The sequence below is a fragment of the Dipodomys merriami genome, unplaced genomic scaffold (assembly GCF_024711535.1).
Source record: "Dipodomys merriami isolate MVZ:Mamm:240054 unplaced genomic scaffold, mDipMer1.0.p SCAF_25, whole genome shotgun sequence".
Lineage (NCBI taxonomy): Eukaryota > Metazoa > Chordata > Mammalia > Rodentia > Heteromyidae > Dipodomys > Dipodomys merriami.
Window position 1 is genome coordinate 20,588,170 of NW_027203937.1, and position 26,746 is coordinate 20,614,915.

The following is a 26,746-nucleotide window of genomic DNA, read 5'->3' on the forward strand; positions in this document are numbered from 1 at the left end:
ACACAGCAGCGCAGACAGACTTTATTAGTGTTATCAGTACAGCAGAGGTGCCCATAGAGCAGGGGAGAGGGGACCCATGCCTAGACCAATCCTCTCCTCCTCTCCCTTCTGGGCCTTATGAGGATGGGGCCTGGCCTGGACCAGTTCCTCCTGCTCCACCTCAAACACTGGGGGTGGGGGGTTGGGGGAGGATGGGTGGAGAGCCCGGAGCTGGCCTTGCTTCCTGATTCTCTCATCATTAATCCAGTATTACCACTTCCTTTAAGGAATTAGATCTTCCCTTCCCAGCCCCTAGGCAGGGAACCCTAATTACTGAAGAGGGGCAGCTTTGGGGGACCTGAGGCCTAGTAATGGCATCCAGAGCCCCTTCCTGCCCCCAAACCTTTGAGTTCCCTGGGGCCCAACACAAGCAGGTGGAGGGAGGTGGAAGGAGGCTTCTTCATGGAGTCTGGGCTCCCAGACGTTTGGGTTTGATGGAGCCCCACAGCGACTGAACACCCCTGCGGACAGTCCACCCTACACGCCTGGCAACAGACTCTGCAGGGGGAGCTGGGAGGCAGGAGGTGGAAGTCTGGGAGCGGGCATCCAGACACTTCTGGTAGCGGAGCTGCACAGAGGCAAGAGGGAGCAGTCATTCTGCAGCTCATCTCATGGGAGGTCACAGCACCACCCTGTACCCTCCCTGCTTACCATGCACGCAGCCTGCACAGCCTCCGAGAGGCTGGCAGCATTGGGCTCGCACCAGAACATGTGGCAGCAGAAGGAGGCTGGTCCGGCAGCCATGATGAATGCAAATGTGTGGACATCTCGGCCCACAGCCAGAAAGGAGAGGAACCGCACCCGACACTCCCCTAGCACTGCCTCTGTCTGGAGGGAAGTAATTCCGTTAAAAGGGACTTTCATCCACTGGGCACTGGTGGCGCATGCCTGTAATCCTAGCTACTCAGGAGACTGAGCTCTGAGGATCATGGTTCGAAGTCAGCCCCGGCAGGAAAGTCTGTGACACTCTTATCTCCCATCAACCACCAGAAAACCAGAATGGAGCTGTGGCTCAAAGTGGTAGAGTGCTTAGCCTTGACCAAGAAAGCTCAAGGACAGCACCTAGGCCCCGAGTTTAAGTTCCATGACCACCACCACGACCACCACCACCAACAACAAAAAGAGCCTCCGCAGAGGCTCATCCATCTGCCCGAGAGCTCTTCCCCTCACTCCAGTTTCCCTCCCATGCCTTCTCCTGCCTTGGTTCTTTACCTGCTGGTGCAAAATGGTGAGGGTGGCAGGGGCCACGCTCACATGACTTGGGGTCCACTGCTCACGGCTACTGGAGGACAGGACTGACTCTAGGGCGCCATTAATCACATCTACCCCTAGAAGAGATGAACAGGCCATTAGCACCATGAGGGTAAGGAAAGGATACCCCAGCTCTACCTTAGACCTGTCAAACATTTCCAAGTCAAATTTGTGGCCCTAGCTCCATCCCCATGCCACTGGCCTGCAGCCCAACCAGGCATCCTTTCCTGGAGCTCTCCTCCTTGGCTTCAGTGATGATGTACTGCTGGCTTTGTTTTTCCCCCTTATTCTTAAATAGTGTTTAATATTCTTCACTTCTGAACACCATAGTTTTGTTTTTTTCTACCTTGAAATCTACGTTTGCTTGGGTTTTTTTGTTGTTTTTTTGCTTTTGCTTCACTGCCTCTGTCTCTTCCTCCAGCCTCTTAAACTGAAAGACCTTCCTCCTGTAGAAAGATTGGACATCTCCATCTCTGGCTCTGTGTGCCCATCCACATTAAAACACTATACTTCACACACACAGACTCCCAAATTGGCTAGGCTATCCTTTCCCAAGACTCTGACATGTTTTTTTTAAAATAAAAAAGATATCCATTTAGGGAGCATTTTTAGCTGGGTGACACCGAGATAATTCATTAGAATTGATTGTCTCCTTTTTGCCCACAAAACCACCTCTGTCTGTATGTGTGTGTGCGCATGTGCTCACTAATCCTGGGGTTTGAACACAAGACCTGAGTGCTGTCCCTGAGCTTCTTTTTTCTTTTTTACCCCTCAAGTGGTAGCACTCTACCACTTAAGCTCCACTTTTGCTTGTTTTGGTAGTTAACTGGAGATAAGAGTCTCATGGAATTTCCTACCTGGGCTAGCTTCAAACCACTATCCTCAGATCTCAACCACATGAGTAGCTAGGATTACAGGTTTGAGCCACCAGCACCTGCTTCACAAAACAATCGTGTAAGAGTATATTTTATTACCAATTTACAAATGAGGAAACTATAGCTGACAGAGACTAGGTTATGGACCTTAAGTCACAAAGATGAATGAGGATCTGCCTTTCCTCCACCTCGTCTCTATATTTATTTTCAGAACTAGAACAGTGTTCAAAATCTTAGTTTTACTAAAAAAAACTTCTGTAATATACTGGGCATTGTGGTGCAACACTGTATAACCCCAACAAGACTAAGGCGGCTGCACACATAAGTAAGTTTGAGCCAACTCGAGGTACACTGAACTACAGCCATGGGAGCAAAACCTTATCTCACGACCATGCTGTTGGCAAGAGCTTATCTAAAACAAAACAAAACAAAACAAAACCTATACTATAGATAATGGTCAGGAAACCCAAGGTGTCATTTCAGATAAATAACCTGTCCCTTAAAACACTATGGTCTCCATCAGCCCAAACTGTTCTTAAACACTTCCATTCAGGTATCCCACTTTCTCTTAAATGCAGAGAACCAACACAGCATACAGCTTGGTAGACACATAAGTTCTAGCCCCACTGTACAGCCAAGCTGGCTGTGTGATTGCTGTGTCTTGGCTCAGTGTCTGCACAAAAGGTATATGCCTCCATAGTCCACTTCCAGACCTCTTAGGCTTCCAAAAGTAGACCATGTGGCCTCTTTGTTTATACAAGACAAAACAGAGGAGAAATGTTTCCCTTGAAAGTCTCTCAAGATCCTGACCTTGCTCATCTTACTTCTAGCTGGATGAAGGCCAAAATATTCTCCCAGGTATGCAAATCTTCTAAAAACTGGACCAGCTGAGGTGGTAAGCCACATAATTTCACTGCTCCCTGAACTTCAAATGATGCGTGTAGCATTTAACATGTAATCTTGGCAAATGGACTGTGAGGCAGATGGGAAATACAAAGCAAGAAGTCCACCTCCTCAGCAGACCTTTTACTAAGGGAGAAGCCTTTGTCCTGAATGCCCTGCCTGACAATTCCAGAATCTTATCCTTTAGGTCCCAACTGGGAAGCATCCTCCTGGGCAGGAAGAGGACAAGTCTGGGACAGCTGTTTTACCATAGTCTTTTATAACATCTGGAAGCCTTTTTTCCACACTGGACTGTGGCCATCTCAAGGACACAGACCACATTTAATTCATCTCTAATGTCCTCAGTCCTAATACACAACTTAGTGTGAGAGGAATGCCAGATATATGGGTAAACTTCAGGATGCTTTACAGGCAAACAAACCAAACTGATAAAAGCCAAGTAACATAAGAATCCATGGGAGGATGATTAGTTAGATAGGAATGGATGGGGCAGGTCGTACTACTAAGGACCTCAAAAGCAAACAATTGGATCAGGGATATCACAGAGTTCATTGGGGTAGAAGAAACAGTGAAAGTCCAAATGGATATGCAAATGACCTTGGGGTGAAGCCTGGTCTGAGGATTGAAAGGCAATGAAAAAATGTGATATGGAACATTACCTAGATTTGGTAATGGTTTAGGAGTACAACCTACACCCTCACCACTACCCACTTATTCACAGTCCCCCAATCCTCCATGTATTCATTTTTTTTATATCACTGGTTATTTCCTAACATAATAATTTACTCATCTTCTTGCCTATCTTTATTAGAACATAAATTTCTTGAAGACAGGAACCTTTGTCAGTTCTGTTCATTAATGTGTGCTAAGACCTACAATGGTGTCTGGCACACATCAAGTACTCAATAATCACTTGCTGAATGGATAACTATTTTTTGTATGTATGCACCAGTCATGGGGCTTGAACTTAGGGCTTTGTTCTTGCTTAGCTTTTTTTGCCTCAAAGCTGGCATTCTACCACTTGAGCCATAGCTCCACTTCTGGCCTCTTACTGGTTTATTAGATATGAGTCTCTTGGATTTGAATGGCAATTCTCAGATCTCAGCCTCCTGAGATCTGAGTGCCACAGGCACCTAGCTGAATAAATTATTAATGAATAAATATTGAAGATTCTGGAGTGTCCAACGCTAAAAGGGGATCTTAAGAAGGGAGTCGAAGAGCAGGAAACAAGTCTCCAGTGGTAGGGCACCGGCCTATCAAGCATAAAGCCCTGAGTTCCTGAGTTCAATCCCCAGTACTGGAAAAAAGAAAAAGGAATATAGATAAAAGAAGTGATCTTTGAAACTACTGACTGAAAAGCTCCTGCTCAACCAGGATAAACCCATGGAGCCATCAGGGCGGCCAGGGGTTGAAGTCAGTTGGTTTGATACTGTGAAGGAGCAAAAAAGGGTTTAAAAGTTGAGCATGAGGAGGAAGAGGAGGGAACAAAAAGAAAACCTGTGGGTCAGCTGAGCCTTCTTTCTGCTCCTTGGTCAGGCTTTTAACTCCAGCTCTGAGCAATTATAGGAATATCAATCCCTTTCTGAAAATCCAAGCCTTCCTTGTAAATTCCCACCCCAACCTTTTCAAAGAAGAGTTCTCACTTTGGTTTTTGTTTTGTTGTTTTCTGAGACAAGATTTTACCATATACTCAGGCTGGTTTTAAACTTAAGACCCTCCTCCTGAATGCTAAGATGAAAGATATATACTACCATACCCACACCCTCTTTGAATGTAAAGATTTGGTCACAAAAATCACCATGATTACTAGGCCGGTGGCTCATACCTGTAATCCTAGCTACTCAGGAGGGTGAGATCTGAGGATCACAGTTCAAGGCTAGATGGAGCTAGAAAGTCCATGACATTCTTATCCCCAATGAACCACCAGTAAACTAAAAGTGGTGCTGTGGCTCCAAGTGGTAGAATGCTAGCCTTAAGCAAAAGAGCTCAGAGACAGCACCCAGGCCCTGAGTTCAAGCCCCATGACCAATTGAAAAAAAAATCACCATGATTCTAAGAAAAGAGCAGAAGATAATCAGGATTTTAAATCCCAGGATTACCATTTTCTGATGACTCATGCATTAATTCATGTACTCATTCACCAGACATTTGTGGAGTATTTCTTGTCTTTTGACCTGACACCTAATCATTCCTTGAAGCAGTTTCTTTTCTTCCTCCCACATCTTTTCTGCTTTCACTGTTCTGAGAAGCATCCTCCTTCTCCACCCAACTATTAAACACTGAAGTCCTCAAGGCTTGGCTTAGCATTCCTTCCCTTCTCATTTCAGACCACTCACCTTCTGGAGTCAATCTCCTTATAATTTTGACTATTTCTATAACCCATGGATACCCAAACTTCTACCTAAGCCAGACCTTCACTCTCAGCTCCAGACTTGTGGATCTACTTGATCTTGCCACTCCATTGTCCCAAAGACATCTCAAATCAGCATTTCTAAAATGAAACTCACAACAAAACGGCCTCTCCCAGAATCTGCGGGCTTCAGAGAATGGAACCACTATCCAGTCAGGTCCACATCCAGGAGCACAGGGTTCATCTGAACTCCTGTGCCTTTTACCTTCCAATCAGCTGGTCATCAGACCTGTTGTCTTGTTAACTTGTCTAAGTTATTTCTTTTTGTTGTTTTTTCTTTTTTTTGGGGGGGGGTCCAGTCATGGGGCCTGAACCCTGGGCCTGGGCGCTGTCCCTCAGCTCTTCAGCTCAAGGCTAGTGCTCTACCACTTGAGCCACAGCACCACTTCAGGCTTTTCTCTTTTTGCTTGTGTGGTGCTGAGGAATCGAACCCAGGGCCTCATGCATGCAAGGCAAGTGCTCTACCACTGAGCCACCTTCCCAGCCCTGTTGTTGTTTTTTCTAAGTTATTTCTTGAACCTACACACTCCTCTTCAGTTCCACAGTTGCCCTAGATACTCTCATGACTGATAAGACTATTCCAAAATCCCCCCTAGATTCACCTCTACTCGCTCAACATCTTTTTCCATGATGTAGTCAAATGCTACATCATGTTTTTGGTGCCAGTACTGAGGCTCAAACTCAGTGCCTGGGTACTGTCCCTTAGCTTTTTTGCTTAAGCCTGGTACTTCGCCATTTGAGCCACAGCTTCCAACATTTTGCTGGTTAATTGGTGATAAGAGTCTCACAGACTTCAAACCACATTTCTCAGATCTCAGTCTCCTGAGTAGTTAGGATTACAGGTGTGAGCCACTAGCACTCAGCTCAAATGTACTTCTTAAAAGCCTTTCAATGTACCATGGTTTGGATAAGTGTCTCCCAAGGGTCCGTGTATTAAAGGCTCAATCCCCAGCCCATCGGAGGTGGTGGCTAGCCAAACACTTATGGTGGCCTATGTCTGGTGGCTAAGGTTGTTGTGATCATGGTACAAGGCAAGGCCAATCCAAGCAGATGAAAGTTTATAAGATCCATTTTCAATGAAGAGCTGAATATGATGGCAGGCACCGATTATTCTAGTTATAGAGAAGCCTAATATAGAAGAGTTTACCCAGGCATGTAACTAGACAAGTAGAAGACTCTTGCAAGCATGCAGACCTGAGTTCAGACACCAGTACCACCAAAAGAGGTAAACCTAGCAGAATGTCTTTAGGTGGTTTGGAGTGAGCGGTTAAGGGAGTCTGAAAGAATTTGGCCTCTTCTCTTTGCTTCCTGGTCAAAGAGAAGACATGATGTGCTCTCCTGTGGTGTGCTGTTTCACCACAGGTCTAAAAACAATGGTGTCAACACATCATGCACTTGAACCTCTAAAACCATGAGCCAAAATAAACCTCTTCTCTTCATAAATTGATTAGCTCAACTGTTTGTTGTGGTGGTGAAACAAAAAGCTGACTAACAAAAATAGTTTCTTGTACCTCTTGGAGTGAAGACCAACTCATTAACTATGCTACCAGTCCCTCACAGGCTGAACCCTGCCCAGCCTCTACTTGGCCTTGCACTGCTAGCTTTCTCTCCGGGCTTCCCAAATACCAAAGTGCCTCCTACTTTGGATCTTCTCACACACTTTCTCCCATCTAGAATGATCTATCCCTGTTGTATCCCTACCTCCAACCCACTTAACAACACTTGTTTCTAATTATAGTCTTTGTATCAGTCACTTTTACAAATAAGACTTTTGTGAGAAGTTCCCCTGTTACACCTTGCTACTTTTTTTTTTTAAATCTTGCACGACTCCATTTATTTTTACATATTTATTTGTGTGATTATTTCATCCCTGATTTTTCGACTGTAAACTCCAGGAAAGCAGGATTATGGTCATTGTTCTCCCAGTACCTGGCACAGGCAGGCTTCAAAGATACCACAAAAGCACACTTGATACCCTCAGCTCTTTATTCATAAATATTATCACCAAGTGCCAATGGCTCATGCCTATAATCCTAGCTACTCAGGAGGATGACATCTGAATAGCATGGTTTGAAGCCAGCCCAGGCAAGAAAGTCCATGAGACTCTTATCTCCAATCAACCACAAGAATCTGGAAGTGGAACTGTGGCTAAAGTGGTAGAGTGCTAGCCTTGAGTGAAAAAGCTCAGAGATAGTGCCCAGGCCCCGAGTTCAAGCACAAAAAAATAAAGTGAAAAATAACAAAAAGATATTTTCATAAGCACAATCTCATAGGATTGTCAAGAATCAAATGAGGGCTGGGAGTGCATGCAGCTCAGTGGTAGAGCATTTATTAAGCATACATGAGGATGGTATCCATTCACCAACACTGAAGGAAAAAAAATGACATAACTACAATAGTAAAGCATATGTCAATTATGCTTCTTTCCCTGGATGCTTAGAGTTTACAGTTGGTATTATAATGTAGTAAACCAGCACTATATCACTATGGGGGGGGGGAGAGGAGAGAGAGAGAGAGAGAGAGAGAGAGAGAGCTGGTAGTAGGGCTTGAATTCAAGGCCTCACTGTTCAACTTTCTTGTTCACAGCTGGTACACTACCACTTGAGCCACACCTCTAGGCTAGTACTTAGTTAGACATGACATTTCTTAAACTTATCTGCCTTGGCTGACTTTGAACTGTGATCATCAAGATCTCAGCTTTCTGAGTAGCTAGTATTACAGGTGTAAGCCACCAACACTCAACTATTTGTGGATGTATTACATGCAGGGTTTTGTTGTTGTTTTTTGAACTCAGGACCTGGGCACTGTCCCTTTGGTTTTTTTCTCAAGACTAGCACACTCTACCATTTGAGCCATATGATGCTCCACTTCCAGTCTTTTGGTGGCTAACTGGAGATAAAAGTCTCATGGACTTTCCTGCTCAGGCTGGCTTTGAACTTCAGTCCTCAAATCTCAGTTTCCTGAGCTGCTAGGAACATAGGTGTGAGCCATTGGCACCCAGCTCCATGCAGTTTTGACCAAGCATAGCCAAAAATAAAAAAAAAATCCTCATGCATATTACATTGATTAGTTGATGCAAAGAATCACTAAGTCAGTCTCTCAGAATACTGAACTGTCTGCAGCCTGAGTTTTCTCTCAGCCCTGGTCTCCTTGAAGCCATATACTCATGGACACCAAGAGTCTCTTATACTGAACCCAGTTCTAGCTATTGCTTTGTATATCCAGCTGCCTAACATCTGCTTCCCATACAGGATGGATGTGTGGGCTCTTCCTCCTCTTCCACCAACACAGCACATGCATAGGGGCAGTACTCCATGTCTGGCTAAGCACCAGTCATGTGACAAATGCTAGTGAAGGCAAACTCTTTGCTGCTAGAGGAAGGGCTTAGAGCAGAGCTGGGACCAAGGTACAGGAAGATAAGGTGCATTTTAAGGGACAGGCAGACACACAAGGAACGTTCACTAGGGGAAACTGGAAGACAGAGACTGGGAGCAGAGCTCTAGCATCAAGATGGTGGCCCCTAAGTGAAGAAGACACACATACCAACAGGTTTAGCAACAGGTACATTCCCCAGGTAGTAGACTTGGAACTTCTGCACCAGTTCATTCTTAGGTGCGGGGAATTCCACTGTGGGAAGAAGAGGAGGGTCAGCTGTGGTGACAGATCTTGGTGACTCCTAATGTCTAACACCAGGGTATGTACATCTGCCCAGCCTAGGTTCTATCCCCGCTCCTTCCCCTGCCTCCCTGTGAATCAAGGTCCCTCCACTTAACTGATCCCAACTATTCATTCTCCATGTGTTCATTTTTCTATCAGCTGAAAGTCTGTTCTTGAATGACCTACATTAACCAACAAAGTTGATCTGGACCTAGTGTGACTGTAACACTGACCTTGGAAAGGGACATCCACAAGTTTAGAGTGGTCGAGGGACAGTCCATTGACCAAGCAGCGAGCATTGCGCCGTTCAGCCATGATCTGAAGAAGGAAGGAAAGGAAGGGAGGAGTGGGGGAGAGAATCTATTAGAGCTTCATCACCCTGGCGACCCCCCCCCTGCTCAGCGACCCCACCCACACCCTGGTAAAGCAGATGTGGCAGCTAGTCCAGGGAATGGAGGGGGGGGCGTGCCTTAGAGCAGATCTCATGCAGGCTGGTGGCGATGTTCTTGGCAGGTGCCTCACAGCGAAACACGTGGCACTTGAGCATCTGGGTCAGCTTATCTCGAGCTACGTAGGCAAAGTCCCTGTTGGGGGAGGGTCACCTCAGTGTCTCTTGGAACCATCAAGGGCTGAGCCTGACCAGCACCCCACCCACAGCAGCTTCTCCAAGGCTTCCGCCCTCTGACGGTGTCCTGTAGATCTGCCTTCTGGAGGGAGGGTAGACAGGCAAGCATGCAGAGATGGGGAGGGGAGGGACAGTCCAGCTCAGCAGGTGGGAAAGGATAGGGCAGAGGAGGTTGGAGAGCTTGGTGCTTTGAGGCACTGGGTCCAGGGTTTGAGGGGAACTCAGTCAAAGCAGATGGGCATAGTACCTCTCTCTGGATCCAGCAGCACAAAAGAGGCAAAGAACAGAGTTAGGGAAGAATACTCTGACTGATGCATGAACCCCACTCCACCCCCACCCCCACCCCCGTCCATGAATGCTGGACCCTGTTCACACCTTCCACTGTCCCGCCCGACGCCCCACACACGGATGCTGACGATGGGCTGGGCATGCAGCAGTGCCTGGCTTTGTGGCTCCACCAGCTTGAGCGTCTCATCCTCCAGCTGCAGCAGTAAATCCTTCCCCTGCAGGCTCAGGAAGCAGATACTCAGTGATATCTCAGCTAGAAAGGTGGCTGATCTCTGCCACCTGCAGCTCAGGGGAGGCTAGCTACCACTGGGGGAACAGAGGTGGGGAAACTTGTTTTTATGTCCAATCAACCAGCTTGCTCTAGCAGAGGTCATCTTTCCATGATTCTCTATCATCCTCACTTTTAGGCAACAACCCAGGCTTCATGGTCCCAGCCTGGGGTCTCTCAGCCACCCACCCCACAGTCTGCCTCATGGGTGGACCAAATGTCCCCTTCCCTAGCCCTCTCTTGGACAGGACAGATCTTCCATCTTTCACAATTCTCTACCCACGCCCATGGTACTACCACCTCATGGGCTTTGGCCCTCACCTCCCCCCAGCCCCCAGACATGGGGTCATGCAGATTGTTTTTGTGGTAGGAGAGCTGACGGATGCAATTGTTGACTGCCACGCTGCTGCGTCCTGGGGCCAGTTCCTCCTCGGTCATCTCCACCCAGCCTAGGGAGCGCACGGCGAAACACTGCCAGACACAGAAGAGGAGTAAGGGTGGGGGGGTGTGGATCTCAATTGACACTGGAGGCGCTTAGGCACAGGACACAGAGGAGTTCCGGACTCAGAAGATGGTGGGTAAGAGGCTTTCCAAACTGTGACACAAACTCCCCAGACAGGAAAAGGAGACAGAGAAAATCCCTGCTGAGCCAAGCCTAGAAGGGCCACTACCGGGTCAGGTCCCTAGCTGGTGGAGTTAAATGGTGAAGACACAGGACTCTATGCTGAGTCCTAACTGGAAGAAGCTGAACCCAGGACCTGGGAGCTTTACAGAGATCAGATCAGAGACACCCCCTACAGTGCAACATGAGGGCCTGTCCTGCATAAAGGGGCCCCCATCTGCAGAATGGGTGTCGTTCTTGAACAAACCTTGATCCCTGGGTTGGCATTCCGTGGGGGCAGCTTCTCCTCTTCTTGGGGCAATGGTTCTGGGCTGAAAGCAGGTGGGAACATTTGTTATAGTGACCCTATGTATGGTGCTGTCCCAGGCCCTTTCAAATCCATCCACCTCACTCCTTGCCCCTGTATCTGGTGACTCACCTGAGGCTCTGCGCTGGAAAGGGCACTGTCCCCTCCTCAGATTCCTTCAGTCCCAAATCCATTGGAGCCTCCTCATTGGGCTCATCCTAGAAAGAGGGATTGGGGAATCAGGGCCAGAATGAGACATGCCATCCTCCAGCTACCCCCCCACCCCCCGCCCTTGTGATGAAGCGGGTTCCTTCACCCACCTTCCAAAACTCTCCGTCCTCAAAGCCTTCTCTGTGGGCAAAGCCAGTCCAGGTAAGCTGGAGGAGGAATGGGAACAGGGAATGGGTGTCTGATCCTGTTCTGAAAGCATGTACCCCTCCATGAACCAACAAGCCAGGAATCCTCACCTGAGACTCTTCTTGGGGGCTGCTCCCTTGTGAGAGGGAGGCCCGGCCGGGGGGCTCCCACTGGGTGGTCCCTGTTGGGATGTGCCAGTAGTAAGTCCCTGAGGTGTCCTGGACCCTCATCCATCCAGCTGGCAGATCGGAATCCGTCTCGAAGGCGTTGGGGTTCCAGAAGGAATCTGCCAGGTGGGAAGCTTGGTTAGATCAGCCCACCCAGCAAGTAGTCAGTGGATCCCTGTGCCCTGTCCCCCTGTCCCCTCCCTGAGACCCAATGGTGGAGAAGAAGTGGGAGAGGAAATAGCTTCTGCACAGCATGGCTCCTGCTTCATTCTGGAGACTACAGTCTGGAGTCACCACATGGGGGACCACCAGGAGGGAACAGGGCTCAGGTTTCCTCCTGGGCTCTGTTGCTTTCTGACGTGGACAAATGAGGAAAACGAAGAAAACATGGGAAGAAAAAAAGGAAGGGAGAGATGGAGGTTGAATGACCCCAATTAACTTCCTCTCACATAACATACATGTCCATATCTCAGGATATACAAAGTTGCACGCCTTCACCAGCTCCCCCACACATACATATACACACAGACAACACAGTTCTGTGCAGCCAGACACACAAGTATGTGACACACAAGGAAACGCTTGCAGACATCATATACAGGTATGCACACAGGTTCAGGTGCAAACACATACACCAACTCCAGCCAGAAACTCATACAGAGATGTGTACACATACAGCTATCTATACCAGGCTGTGCCCCACAAGCATGCACACACACTCAGACATAAAACACACCAACCCCTGCCACATCTGTGCAGACACTCACACCCCGACCCCCATCACACGCAGATGCTGGCAAACATTTTATGAACATCCATGCACATCATGCATCTGGGACCTACACCACTCCTCTGTGAGCAGAGCTCCATCCCTTGTACCCAGCCCAGGCATCTTCCACCTCTGCTCTCCCTGCCAGTCCCACCCCATCTCATACCCACGCCCATGCTGCCCCTCACCTGGGCTGTTATCCTGAAGGATGATGGCCAGGAAAAAGTCCTGGGAGAACATGGCGCTAATTCCCAGCCCCTCCTGCTTCCACCCTCCCTCCTTCACAGCCCTCCAGCCCAGCCAGCTGGGCTCACAGCCTGGTGCTGGGCTGCAGAGAAAAGCTCATCCGCCCCCTTCTCACCAGGGCAGAGCGTCTGCCAGGCAAGATCCTCCCCCGCCAGAGCTCTCTAGGGAGGGGCCAAGACCACCATACTAGGGAACCTCCTTGGGGTGGAGGTAGGTGAGGAAGGGGGGTTCTCCTGAGATCCCACATCTTCCTGCCCCCATCTTTTCTTCCTGACGCTGGCTCCCCTCCCCCAGTGCTGACTCCCCATCCCACCCTCCAGCGGTCAGCTCAATGCCACAGCTAAGCCCAGGAACAACAAGAGGCTGAGTCTCCTGGGAACATCCCTGCCACCTGGGGCTCTACATAACCTATAGTTCTCAGCATCAGCTGGGTGTGGCTTCAAGGTCCTCAGGGATCCCTTCTTTGCCTAGAACTGGCCTCACAGTTTGGATCCAAGGGTGGTCCCTCAAGGCCTGGGACCTAGCAAGCTTGAGGCAGAGCTTGAGGCTTCCCAATATCCCACCCCCCTCACCTGCCAAAGCCCAGCTAGGGTGCAGCGTCTCCTCGGCAACCGCAGCACCAGGACCGGCTGGGAGCGCCCAGACTGCTGACGTGCTTCCCGTTACCAAGGAAACCAGGAATCCTGACTGGTCCAAGAGGAAGCACTGAGGGACAGGCAGTCTCAAGACTCAGGCTGCTGGGCAACCAGGCTCAGAGGGGCTGGGAGTAGGTGTGGTTACACTAAGGTGTTTGCACACCTGATGTGAGTAATTCAGGCCAAGGTTCCTCACCATACTCAGCTTACAAGTGAGGTGAGCCCACAGACAGAGTAAGAAGGGGCTCTTCTCACCCATCCATGTTCTAAGGCAACCATCACTGCCTCTCCATCCCCCACTTACCCCCATGTTGGGCCCTGATACAGCCAAGACTCAGTTAGTGCCTGCTCTTCCCCCAGAGCCCTCCCATTGCCCTCAGGACTCTCCCACGGAAACCTTCCAAGAACACCAGAAGCTAGGGTCTCCATCATCCAAAGCCAGCTTCCTTAAGGATGAGACACTTCTGGAATCTGAGGGGGATTCCAGTTCACTGTCACATATGCAAATCCACCTGCCATCCCTGTCAGCCTGTGCTTTCTGGCTTCAAAGAGCTTCATCCTTCCGATCTGTCCTGGAGGGGCAGCTTCCCTCCCCCCACCTGACTGCCCCACCCCCACCGTGACCATCTGGGATGGCCTTCTGGAGCTTGGCACACCTCCCTCCAAGCACAGCCCACCCGGGCCTTTGCTTCTACATGCATGCATTTTTCCAGAAAGTATACTTTCACTGCTGCATGGATTCCTACAGACATGCATGCAAGAATCAAGTAGCTAAGCCAGGTATACTCATTTGCTCAGAAATCCATGATTCATTTAATGCTCTCCTCTTCTCTCTACCCCACCATAGTCCAGCATTTCTCCCAGCATTTCTTTTTAACCTGGACTGTTGCAATAACCTTCTAAGTGGTTTCCTTTTTTGTTTTATCTCCTCCAATACGAGTTGCACACTACAGCCTGAATGAGTCTTATGAGATGCTAACATAATCATGTTACCTCCAGCTTAATACTCATAAATGCTTTCTCTTGGTCCTCAGGATAAAACCCAAACTCCTCCTCAGGGTCTATTGCTGTTTGAGCACTTCTATCTGACCACTCCCAACTCTGCTTAGCTCTTTCTGCCTGGGACATGTCCTTCATTCTCTCCCTACCCTAGTCTTCCTCCCTCCAACTTCAACTACAGATCACCTACACCTCTTTCAGACATCAGAGTTAAGGCTACTTCTTGAAACTGACCACTTCCCTCCCCTCCACTGCATATATAAGCAGGTAAGGTGCCTTCCTCCATTTACCATACCTACCAGCTCAACATACTGCTATAGCTGTTTACCTATTTCTGTCTCCCTTAGATGGTGAGTGCCAAGATGTTCTTACACAAGAATGTCTTTGCCCGAAAGCACACATCCTAACATTTAGGACAAGCCTGGCACAGTGTATGCACCCAATTCATGTAATAATGCATTCATCATTAATTTCCTTAATTCACTCATTTATTTGTGACATACTAGATTGAGGAGGAAGAAAATAATTTTTGCCCAACCCTAACCCTTGACCTACAAGGAACTCGAATTTCTTCTATGGCTTTTGGTGTCACAGCAACATAGAGACAAAAGAGTAAGCTAATGACTAAATCTCTTCCTGGGGCTAAACTCATAGTCACCCCCTCCCCGCCCCCCCCCCAGCATGTGAACCGGGTCCCACCAATCCCCCAGCCTGGCTGGAATCACTGCCCATGCCCAGTATATTCTTTCTAGCTCTTTAGCACTCAACCCTCCCATTCCAGAGGCTCAGAAAAGCAGCCACCTCTGTAGGAGCCACTAAACACACAATCCTCTATTGGGCCAGTGATTCATGACCTCTAGTTTGCAAGCTAGTCACCTGCTAACTGCAGACTTAAGCCCATACCAGTTAGGCATTCATACTTAGAATATTTCACATCAACACTGAACTTTCAATTTCCCTTGAACTGGTTCCACTGACATTGCTTTCTCCCACCTCAACCCTGTAAAAACTAGCTAGAGAGAAATAGAGGCTTTTCCCTTTAAATGGAGGCAGTGACAACCAAAGGCTGCAAAAAAAAAAAAAATCACAAAACAAAAGCAAGCGGACTTTGCTCCTGGTTGAGATGGTATTTCTCCCTTACAGAAAAACCACAGAGAAATGCTCAACTCTGAACCTCATCAAGGCTCTAGAACTACCTACTAATTTATTAATCTAGGGGAAGAGGAGCATGTGAAATACCATCCAGGAAGACATTCCAAAAAAAATCCAGAGCATAACAAATCAACATGGACCGCATGGTTTCTTAAAGGTAAATAAAACAGACAAGGAGAAAGGAGAATTTGTAGATCAAAAGAAACTTTAAGGGACAAATCAACCATTTGCCTATTTGGATATTGATTCACAGAGTACACAGCCTTTTAAAAGGCAAGGGAACATTATTAGACAACAGGGAGAATGTAAACATTAATTGGATACTTGATGGTAGTAAGGAGCCACTCTGTTTTTGTACATATTAAATGAAATTGTTTTAAAAGTGTTTCTTTCCCTTTTAGAAATGCATATGTAAACATTTATAGATGAAAGTAATAATAACAGAGGCCCAGAAGTGGGTGGGACAGATAATTATTGCAACCAGGCCAGGAATAAAGGAGGTCCACTATTCTATTACCTCTGTGTTGTGCTTGAAACTGTCCAGTGTTAAGTTTTCCAAAAGGGGAAAGGGTGTAACTCTAGGCTCACTGAACTGAATGCTCCCTGCAAAGGATCCACAGTTTAGGGTCTGGGTATGGTATATATTCCCAGGTACGAAGGGAGATTTCCCTATTTATTTGTTAGTTGGTTAATTGTTTGTTTAGTCAGTGAACACGCATGCCACACAAGAATTCTACCAGTGACCTACATCTCCAGCCCCTTGAATCTTTGCTTATACTGTAATCCATGGATTGTGGCTACTACTCTCTGTCCCTCAACTCTGTCTATCTCTATGCAACATCAACAAAGGTGGAGACTGGTCTTATTTAAATGGGACACATTTAATGATCGATCTTCATAGTTTCATATGTAGCCCCTCCCCCTGAAGAAACATACATTTAGTCTTCCTTGGTGCATTAATTCCTAGTCAAAATCCTATTCCTAACATAATGGATGCTGGTAGTGGCCAGAGTGGTGCTCTATAAAACGCCTGTGAATCATAAGCATAATACCCCACTTGGACTTTCCACACTGACGTGTGTGGGAGGTGCTGGCTGCTCCCTCCAGACCTGGCCTGTGAAACAGGGCAGATCATTCCAAGTGCACCCTCAGTGCATGGTGCCATGTGCATTGTATATACTGGTTGAGAGCTCAGGCCTGGACTCAGATCTGGTTTAGATCTCAATTCTATTGGGATCCCATACTATGACCTTCAGAAAGCAGCTAAACCTCTCTAGGCCTCTTCTTTGTCATCTGAAATATTGGTATAGCAACCATATCTACTTCACAGCATTCTTTTCTTTCTTCTTCTTCTTCTTTTTTTTTTTTTTGGTCAGTTGTGGCACCTGAACTCTCGGCCTGGGCGCTGTCCCTCAGCATTTCAGCTCAAGGCTAGCACTCTACCACTTGAGCCACAGCATCACTTCTGTTTTCTGGTGATTAATTGGCAGTAAGAGTCTCACGGACTTTCCTGCCCAGGCTGGGTTTGAACCATGATCCTGAGTCGCTAGGATTACAGGCCTGAGCCACCAGTACATGGCTCACAGCATTCTTCAATGCTTTACATACCATCAAGCTAGGCAGAGATGCAGTTAATTCATCTGTGCCTGATAATCTCTCCAGTCCACACATCAATTATGATAGCATGCATAACGAATAATAGATCCATCCATCATGGCATGAATGAGGGATAGATTCACCAAATTCTGTCCAAGCAGAAAAGTTATACCCCACCTGGCTCCTAGCTTCTGGCCCCATGACCTCCCATATCCCACGTCAAGTTTCACAAGGTACCTGTGTCCTCTGGGGAGCCATAGGAAGGGCTGCCCTGGGATAAGGTGGCCCAGCTGGAGTCCTCGTCGCTGGCTGCACTGTTTCGCATGCCAAATAGGAGGCTGGCGCTCTTGCTGTGTTCCCGAGGGCCATCTGTAAGGGCCTGGGTCCCAGAGGGGACCTCCACATTTTCCAGGGGCTCAGGCAGTCCTGGGGGAGAAGACAAGTCCTCCTCCTCCTCCTCCTCGTCTTCATCATCCTCCTCGGCCTCTCCAGCTGCTTTCTCCACTCCCTCATCTGACCCCTGCTCTTGGGTGCTGATGATGAGGCCAGGTCCTCGCAGCCCTCGGTTGGCTGTGTTGTGGGCCGAGAGCTCCAGCTCAGAGTATAGATGCATCAGGCCTTTGGGGCCCAAAGGTGCTGTTTCAGGCTCCTGGTTGGCCTCCTCTGCCAGGGTCAGGGTCACGTTGCGGTTCTGGTCGCGGTGGGCTGTGGCCGCCCGCCGGAGTTGATTCTGGCCCTCCTTCAGCCACTTGGCATTGGCAGGGCCCGGCTCAGGCCCACCGCCCTCCCCCATGGCACTGCGCAAGTCCTTCGGTCCCACAGCTGTGGCTTGCAGCTTGGCGTTAAGCAGCTGGTTGTGGGCAGCGTGCAGGGGCAAAGGTAGGCTGAGAGCAGGGCCTCCGTGGCTGTTGGCATTAATGGCCGACTGGCTCAGTGATGACGGAAGAGACATGGCCTTGGCAGATCCTGTGGGGTGGGAAGGGAAGACCATGTTGAGCCTCTGGACCAGACAACAGCATCCCTGCTTCCACCCCAGCCCTGTGCAAATCCCACAATTCCAAAAACTCAGCTGGCCAACACACAATGATCCATGACCCCATGAGCTACTTTCCCGTGGGAATGGAAGGGATGGTCTTCTGCCCCTGTACCATTACCCCCATCACAAGCTAGACCCAGATCTGTAACCCACCCCATCTACAGTCCCTAACCATGAACTTTCTCAGATAGCAGCGCCAGTGCCTGCTCAGCCCCACCACCAGCACAGCCTCTGCACAATGGTTCTCTGTGCATCTCTACCCCCACAGCTCATCCAACTGGAGCTTGCTGTGCCAGGGACACAGCTGGCCTGGGACTGGCTCATGCCAAGTTCTGGACACTGGACATATAGACTGCCTCTTTCCTCCTGCCATGCTGTTATCCCGAGCCCCATCACTGGAGGCTCTCCAAGCTGTGCTTGTCTGTAAACCAGTTCCCAAGCCCAGTATACTAGGGACCATGTGAACAGGAGCAAATGAGTATAGAGCCAGCCCTCCAGGGCATGGCCCAGGAAGGCTGTACTTTGGTGACCATTTCTATGAAGTATCTCACCTAAGGTACCCATTTGTCCCCATATCAGCCCTTATAATATCTGGATCCTCTTAAGAGTTGGAGCCTCCAGACATTTAGGTCTTTGCCTCAATGTGACCTCAGTGAAGCCTTCCCTAAGCACTCACTTTAAAATTTCAGGCTAACTCTCTCCTTCTTTGCAATCTTACTTTTCCCAGGTACCTACTGCCATCTAACAAACTAATTTAGTATTTACTTTATTTAGTGATTGTCTCCTCCAGTCTTAAACTTAAAAAGTGCCACATTAATGAACATTTTACCTTTCTGTTTTTAATTTTTTTGCATGTTGGTACTAGGCCTTGAACTCAGGGCCTACGCAATGTCCCTCAGCTTTTTTACCCAAGGCTAACACTCGACTTCTTGAGTCACACCTTCACTTCCAACTTTTTGCTAGTTAACTGAAGATAAATGTCTCAAGGACTGTTTGCCTTGGATGCTTTTGAACCATGATTTTCAGATCTCTGCCTCCTATTAGTAGTATTTCAGGTATGAGCCACTAACAAAGAGCATCTTCTTCAATTGTTTTCAATGTAGTAGGTCTAGCGCTTAGCACAGTTCTGGCATTGAGCAAGAGCTCAATGAATGTATAAATTTATCCTCCCACCTCTCCTGGGCCTAAGAGATACTAAGATGCATCTCCTCTAGCCAGACCAGTAAACATCCTGGTTATATCATTGTGTCTCAGTAGCACAAGACCAGGTCCTAGCACAAGACCAGGCATACATCTGTAAAATAAATTTTTAAAAGGTTTCTGTCGGTGTGTTTGCCTCACATAATCAGCTCAGGGTGGCTCCACGTGAGAAACAAGGAAGCTTTTGGTCGCTGGAATAAAGAGGGGGAAAAAAAGCAGCTTTGCCTCCACCCAGAAGCACAGCAATTTTCCAAAAATGGAAAGCAGATTGTGTCATTTCCTGGTTTATAAAATTAAAGGGCTCTGTACCGCCTTTGGGATAATATCTAAGCTCAACAGCAAGAGACCCAAAGAGCTCCCCAGAGCCAACCCCAATGACCCCTCAGACATCCCTTCCCTTCCCACCTCCTCCTTACCTTTTATTTCAGCCACCTAAACTGTGGTGGATTCTGGAAACTGTCACAGATGTCAAACAAGACCCTGGGTCTTTGTTTACACAGTTCCCTCAGCCTGGAATCCTGTCTTCCCCTGTGAGAACCAATTCTTATATTTCAAAACTTGGCTCAGCGGCCACAGCTCCTAAGCAATCTTCCTGTTCCCTCCCCACCCTTGGGACTTGAGACTGGACTGCTCCTTCCTTTGTGTCCCACAACATGAAGTATCACATGCTAGTAGAATACCTGAGACCACATCTTACGCAATTTCATAGTCCAGTACGAAGGGGAGTATACTGTGTTTATGAGAGTGGACATTGTAGGAAAGAAAGGATAGAATGGATAGATGCTGGGGAGAGGGGAGCTAGAAATTGGGAAGCTTTGAACTCTCTAGGAATAGATACCAAAGAGAGCTTTGTGGACCCATGGGTTGAGGATGAGGCAGTTTTGGGGAGGACGCTCAAGAATGATGGAAGAGCCATGAGTGAGCCATGGGAGCCCTGGAAAAGTGAGGCTGAGGTCTACAACAAGAGGGAGGAAAAGGATTTGCTTCAAATTTGAACCAACACCCTGGTTCAAAGATTATTCAGTTACCTCTCCATAAGTTTTGGGTGAAGCCAGGTTTCTCAGAAGTCAGGAAGGGTGCTCTGAGAAGAACATGCGCTGTGTGACGCTGAGACAGTAACAAGTCAGGTCGACTTTATAACAGAAAGTACCAGGATGAGATGGGGAAGTTCTGTTGTCAGTGCTGAGACCTGAGCCTCTAGCTTGTGCCAGGGGGGCCACTTCACTTTCTGATATTAAAAAGATGATCAGCTACTCAATTTCCCCAAGAAAAAGCAAAATTCAGTCTGTCTGTCTCTCTCCCCCCTCTCTCACTCCCCCCCCTCTCTGTCCCTTTCTCTTGTTCCTTCCCCTAAAGATCTATCCTGAAGCATCTCAAAGAATAGAAAGAATCAAATAAATTCTGGCTCAAGGCAGGAAGCTGAACAGAGTCCAGGGGCCACCAGAAACTAAAAGGAGGAGCCCTTAAGCATAAAGAAACTCACATCAGACAAATGGAAGCAGAAGCTGAGTCCTACTCAAAGTCAAGAGTCTTCTAACCAGATACCTTACAAGAGAGCAAGCACCGTGCTTAGGATTGAGGAAAGAGACAATAAAGGGTTCCTCCTCTGGAGGAGCTCTTGAGGGAGAATCACAGAACAACACATCCACAGTGCAGTATAACGCCAACATCTAGAAGCAGGCCTGATCCATATTAGCACTCCATGTTGGGCCAACAGATGATTTTTGTGATGGGAGAAGAACCATCAAGCCTAAGGCTTCCTCTAACCCAGGAATCAATGAAGACTCCTTAATCCTCAAACACAAGTCTCTTGAACCGTCCCCTCAGCTCCCCCAGCCTCTCAAAGGTGGCCTTCTGTCCTAGTTGACCCAGGAGAGAGAAGCAGTTGGTTAAAGAGCATCTTCAAGCATACAAATTCACCAACATTTTTCTTCCCAAACCAAGTGCTGCCCCTATAATTTGAATCCATCTTGTCATGCCTTTCTAAAATTTTCTACCACCATTTTTCCCTCTCATAAGTAAACCTGCTGAGTCTTCCTATTCACTGTTGCCATTTCTTTACCTCCTACTCCTCAGCCTTGTGTGTGTGTGTGTGTGTGTGTGTGTGTGTGTGTGTGTGTGTGTGTGTGTGTGTGCACGCACTGGTACCAGTGTGTGTGTGTGTGTGTGTGTGTGTGTGTGTGTGTGTGTGTGTGTGTGTGTGTGTGTGTGTGCGTGTGCGCACACTGGTACCAGAGCTTGAACTCAGAGCCTGGAAGCTGTCCCTTAGCCTTTTCTGGTCAAGGAAAGAGAACTTTACCTCTTGAGCCACAGCTCCACTTCTACCTTTTTGATTGCCAATTCTAGATAAGAGTTTCATGAACTTTCTTACCCAGGCTAGCTTCCAACCATGACTCTCAGACCTTGGCCTTCTGAGTGGTGAGAATTAAAGGTATCGGCCACTGGAACCCAGCTCACTGGCCCTTTCTAATACAATTTCCATCCCTCACAAAATTCAGCAAAGCTTCCACAGGTCAACATAGTCTTGCTGTCATTTCATCCAATGGATCTCTGGTCACCTTGGTTGTACTCTCAGCAGCATCTGATGCCCTGAATCTCTCATCAACTTTCCTTCATGGCTTCCATACTCTACGTGCCTGTTTTGCTTTTCTTTGGGGTGGGGTTGGGAGTGATGGTTTTTGTTTTGTTTTTGGTGCTAGTACTAGGGATTGAACTCAAGACCTAGGTACTATCCTTTTGCTTTTTTTTTTTTTTATCTCTACCATTTGAGCCACAGCTTCACTTCTGGCTTTTTGCTAATTAACTCAAAATACAAGTTTCATTGACTTCTCTACCTGGGCTGGCTTTAGATCATGATCCTCAGATCCCAGCCATCAGAGTAGCCACAACTATAGGCATGAGCCACCAGGACCTGGTCAGTCCTGGTTTTCTTTCTATATGTCTCTGGCTACTTTTTGTTGTTCTTAAACTCCTTTGTAGGCTCATCTGCCTCTACCCAGCCATCACGGGCTGAGTTGCTCATAGATTATGCCCTTTTCACTTATGCTATATTGAACAGTGACATTCATTCATACCCCATACCCATAGTTTCAGTGTATCACCTATACACTGACGACTTCCAAATTTACATCTACATTTCAGATCCTGCATCTGAGCTCCACACATTGTACCTTCGACATTATATTCAACCACTCCATTTGCTATCTCAAAGGCCTCTCAAACTAATTTTTCCACTTGAATTTCTTAACCCACCCTACTGGTCTTCTTTCAGGATCTGGAATCATGGGATGATGACTACTCATCCTTTTGTATACTCTTGAAGGAGGAGTGCCATCCTGGATACATCCTTCTCCCTCACTCCCTACAATCCATCTGCAGGTAATGACTGTTTTCCGCTAAAAAAATAAAATTCTATATATCATCTACTCTACACCTCCACTACCATCCATATCTATGTGAAGGTCAAACACCTTAAGATCAAAATTCTTTGCAAGCCTTAAACTATACTATTAATCTGGCCCCCCTGTGTGCCTCCTCTCCCCCTCCAGTCCCCAGCTTTAGTTATTTTCCTCTCCAACTGCAATGGGGTTTTTTTTTGGGGGGGTTGTTTTTTTTGTTTTTGGTTTTTTGGTCAGTCTTGGAACTTGAACTTAGGGCCTGGGTGCTGTCCCTGAGCTTCTTTTGCTCAAGTTTCGCATTCTACCACTTGAGTCAGAGCATCCCTTCCAGCCTTTTCTGAGTAGCTCACTGCAGGTAAGAGTCTCACAGACTTGTTTGCTCAGCCTGGCTCTGAACTACAACCCTCAGTTCCCAGCCTCCTGAGTAGCTAGGATTACAGTCGCCTGGCTTGCAATGGCTTTGCAAATGGCTTGGTTCTGATTCCTCAGAGACATAGCTCTTCTGCATGATTACCCTTTTGCGTGAGACCTTCTACCTCTATTCTCTCAGCCTAATTAGCCCTACTCTTCCTTACTTCTCAATTCAATTGTCAGGTTCTCAAAGAAGCTTTCCTTTACCCTTCTCCCTATCCCCAAAGCCAGGTTAGCCAGTTTTTGTGTGTTCTCAAAGCATCATATATCATACATCTTTCCTTCATGGGACATTACATTTGCAATGGTACTGCTTATTTATTTATTTTGTTGGTAATGGGGCTTGAACTCAGGCCCCAGGTGCTATCCCTGAGCTCTTTTGCTCAAGGCTAGCTCTCTACTGCTTTGAGCCACAGTACCACTTCCAGTTTTTCTGGTGGTTAATTGGAGATAAGAGTCTCAAGGACTTTCCTGCCTGGGCTAGCTTCAAACCATGATTCTTAGACCTCAGCCTCCTGAATAGCTAGGATTATAGATGTGGTTTTTTGGAGTTTTTTTCAGGGGGGTACTGGGCTTGAACTCAGGGTTCCATGCTTGTTCAATAGGCATTTTGCCATGTAAGCCAAGCTTCTAGCTCTGCTTTTTACTGATTATTTGGGAGACAGAGTCTCACTTTTCTGCTTGGGCTGTCTTCAAACTTGGATCCTCCAGATCTTATTCTCCTGCATAGCTAGGATTACAGGCATGAGCCATTAGCATGCAATTTGGTTTGGTATTTTGCAACAAGGTCTCAAGACTAGAACTTTTTCTGTTTCAGCTTCCTCAAAGCTGGGATTACTGGTGTGTACCACTATACCCAGCTAGCAATGTTTTTGGCAGGGAAGAGGGGAGGCTGGGACTTTAATTCAGGGCCTCACCCTCTCACTTAAGCTTTCTGACTTACTACTAGTACTCCACCTTTTCAAACATGCTTCCAGTTCTAGCTGTTTTCTGGTTCACTGAAGATAAGAATCTCTTAGATTTGTCTTCCCAGACTGGCTTTGGATCTCAGTCCTCAGATCTCAGTCTCTTGAGTAGCTAGGATTATAGGCTTGAGCCACCAGGGCCCCAAATATAATGTTATTCTTACTTGATTTCCCTCATAGATTACCAATTCTGTGGGGACAAGGATCTAATCTATTTTGCCCATTGATCACATCTTCAGTACCTAACTCAGTGCTGCCTTGTATATATGAGGTGTTCAAGTCCTATTTGTTGAATGAATAAATGATCAAGTAACTATTTTAAGTGATCAGTCAGTGCTATGTTAAGAACAGTTATGGAAAGGTAAGCAAGAAGACATGCGATTACCGCAGGCAAAGAAAAAGGGGAAATGACTAGATTAATTTGATAGAAGTAGGTAGAAATATTTAGATAGTGGATGTCACGGGTCTTGGTGATACTAAATGTACAGGGGAGAAGAAGAGCAGTTAATCTGGAATGTTTCCCAGGACTCTGGCCTGGGTAACAACCTAGAAAGCAGTCATTTCTGAGATTTGAAGGAAGAATATTTGGAAGTGGAGTAGAAGAGGAACCAGAAAAGATAATCCAGTCAGGGATCTGCAGTTTTGGAATGCCTGCTGAATCTCCAAAGGGATTTTAGAGGATAGTTGTATATGTGAGTCCGGATTTAAGGAGAGCCTTCTGGGCCAGATATATAAATTTGGGGATCATCAGCATATATATATATATATATATATATATATATATGTATATATATATGAAATCTAAAACCTTAGGAATGAATTAAACACCCAGGGAGAAAGCGCAGTATGAGAGAAGATAGGAACAAGAGCCTCTTCAGCATATACAGAGAGGAGGAGAGAACACAGGAAACTGAGAGGGAGCAGACAAAGCCTAGGAGAGGTATCGGGAAAATGATTCAAGGAGAGTGCGCTGGGACACACCAGTGGGATACTATTACTGGGTAAAGAGGATCACAGCACAGTGTCCCCGTGGACACTGTGGGGGCAAGGAGGTCCCCAATGACCTTGGCACATCCACAGCTCCAGTGGATATCAGAGACAGAGTAGAGTGGTTTTAAGAATGAATGGAGAGTTAAGAAGTGTAGACAAGGCGGAGTGCTGACACCATAGCTGGGAATGGGGTGGAGGGAGAAGGAGAGGAAGGGGGAGAAGGTGGGTGAAGGGATGTGTGCAAAATGCAAGAGACACACATGCTTCAAAATAGCTTCCCAATACCCTCCGAAGTGGAGGTGGAAAACTGCTCCTAAGGGAGAGCTCTTAGCCCGGCTAGGCCTCCAGACGGAGCTGGGGACACAGCTGGTCCCAGGGCACACCCCTCCGGTGGCAGAGGGCAGCCGAATGCGGCTTGACAGATCCTAGGCCTCGGGACTCCAGCTGGAATCCGGTGGCCGGCCTCCAACCCCACCCTCCCGTCCCCTTCCCTGCCTAGCCCTCCCCTCCCCCACTCCCCCACCGCCCCTCGGCCTCGCGCCCCACATTACTGGCACCCTAAGCCATCCCGGAGCAGCCAGAGGTTAAAGATCAGGGGAGGGGCCAGTGTGCGGACCGAAGTGGACCCAGCGAGGAGGAGGCAGGGCGAGAAGAAGGACGGCCTGGGAAGGAGAGGGGGGGTGGGGGGGGACAGGGCCTAGCCGGGGCTCGAGGTGGAGGGGGTGGGGGGTGGGGTGCCGGGGGCACTGCGGGGATGGAGCTGCAAGCCGACCCCCCTCCCTTCTCCCTGCTCCCCGGTGGCTTAAAATGGGGGATCCGGCTCTGGGCAGCTGGGGCTGGACCCCAGAGCAGGGGCAGCTCCTACCTGCACGGCTAGGCCCCAGGCCCAGGTGACGGAAGGGTGCCTCAGGCTGCGGCGGGGCTCGGGCTCCACCGCGGCTTCTCCATCACAACATCCCCCGCCCAGGAGCGCGCAGGCCGCGGGGCCGCGCCCGGAGCGGCGGTGCGCGCGCGCGCGCGCCGAGGCGGCGGGAGGGAGGGAGGGAGGGGGGAGGGGAGGAGAAGGGGGGAGGGGCGCCATCTTGGACCCGGCGCGCTGAGCCCCGCCCCCTTCCAGGCTGCAGCTTCCCAGGGGAAGAGGGGGTGGGGGAAGGAATAGAGGGGTGCTCAGTCTGCAGGATCGCCCCCCCCCGCCATCCTCACCTCCGGGGTGCGCTCCCCCCACGGCCCCAAGCCCCTTACCTCTTCCCTCCCCACCCCCTTGCACCCGCGGGGTTCCCGGGGAACCGCGGTCCGGCGCCGCCCTGCACCGTGATGCTCCAGACTCACCCTGCGCACCCACAGAGCTGGGGCGCTGCACCCCTGCAAGCGGTGCACCCCTCCCCGCCCCCGGAGGCTGCAGCCCGAGCGGTGCGGGGGCCCGGGCCCGCGCCGGGAGCGGCGGCTGGGGCGCAGGCGGCCTGGCTGGGGCGCGGCGCGGCTCCGGCAGCCGCACTGCCCTGGCGTCCGGGTGGGAAGGCGGCGGTGGGGCCGCCGCGGCAGCGCCGGTGATAATAATAGCTCGCAGTTATTGACCGCATACCCTGTGCCGGGCTCGGTGT

General features: G+C 48.6%; 1 protein-coding gene across 4 annotated transcripts; it reads right to left on the bottom strand.

Moving 5' to 3' along the window:
• Nucleotides 1-5: 5 nt before the first annotated feature.
• Apbb1 (amyloid beta precursor protein binding family B member 1) lies at nucleotides 6-26,746 on the bottom strand. 4 transcript variants are annotated; one of them, XM_070035188.1, is made up of 15 exons: nucleotides 26,011-26,124; nucleotides 19,798-19,909; nucleotides 17,383-18,111; nucleotides 11,692-11,867; nucleotides 11,545-11,601; nucleotides 11,357-11,442; nucleotides 11,186-11,249; nucleotides 10,638-10,787; nucleotides 10,136-10,263; nucleotides 9,605-9,719; nucleotides 9,369-9,453; nucleotides 9,022-9,105; nucleotides 1,252-1,367; nucleotides 691-867; nucleotides 6-607 (listed from the first exon to the last, which is right to left on the bottom strand). In XM_070035188.1, the coding sequence occupies exons 3-15, from the start codon at nucleotides 18,095-18,097 to the stop codon at nucleotides 440-442; spliced, it is 2,121 nt and encodes a 706-aa protein (XP_069891289.1). In that variant the 5' UTR covers nucleotides 18,098-18,111; nucleotides 19,798-19,909; nucleotides 26,011-26,124; the 3' UTR covers nucleotides 6-439. The 4 variants fall into 4 exon arrangements, with proteins under 4 accessions (XP_069891289.1, XP_069891290.1, XP_069891288.1 ...); XM_070035189.1 differs by lacking the exons at nucleotides 19,798-19,909; nucleotides 26,011-26,124 and adding an exon at nucleotides 26,728-26,746; XM_070035187.1 differs by lacking the exon at nucleotides 19,798-19,909.

Bases quoted from the DNA above. Each gene is read 5' to 3' on its own strand.
- Apbb1 (XM_070035189.1), bottom strand. From the start codon at position 18,097: ATGTCTCTTCCGTCATCACTGAGCCAGTCGGCCATTAATGCCAACAGC. The intron at 10,264-10,637 runs GTGAGGGCCAAA...CTGAGCCTGCAG, and splicing joins TGTCTGGGGGCTGGGGGGAG to GGGAAGGATTTACTGCTGCA. The intron at 9,454-9,604 runs GCACGCCCCCCC...TTCCTTCTTCAG, and splicing joins TGCATGAGATCTGCTCTAAG to ATCATGGCTGAACGGCGCAA.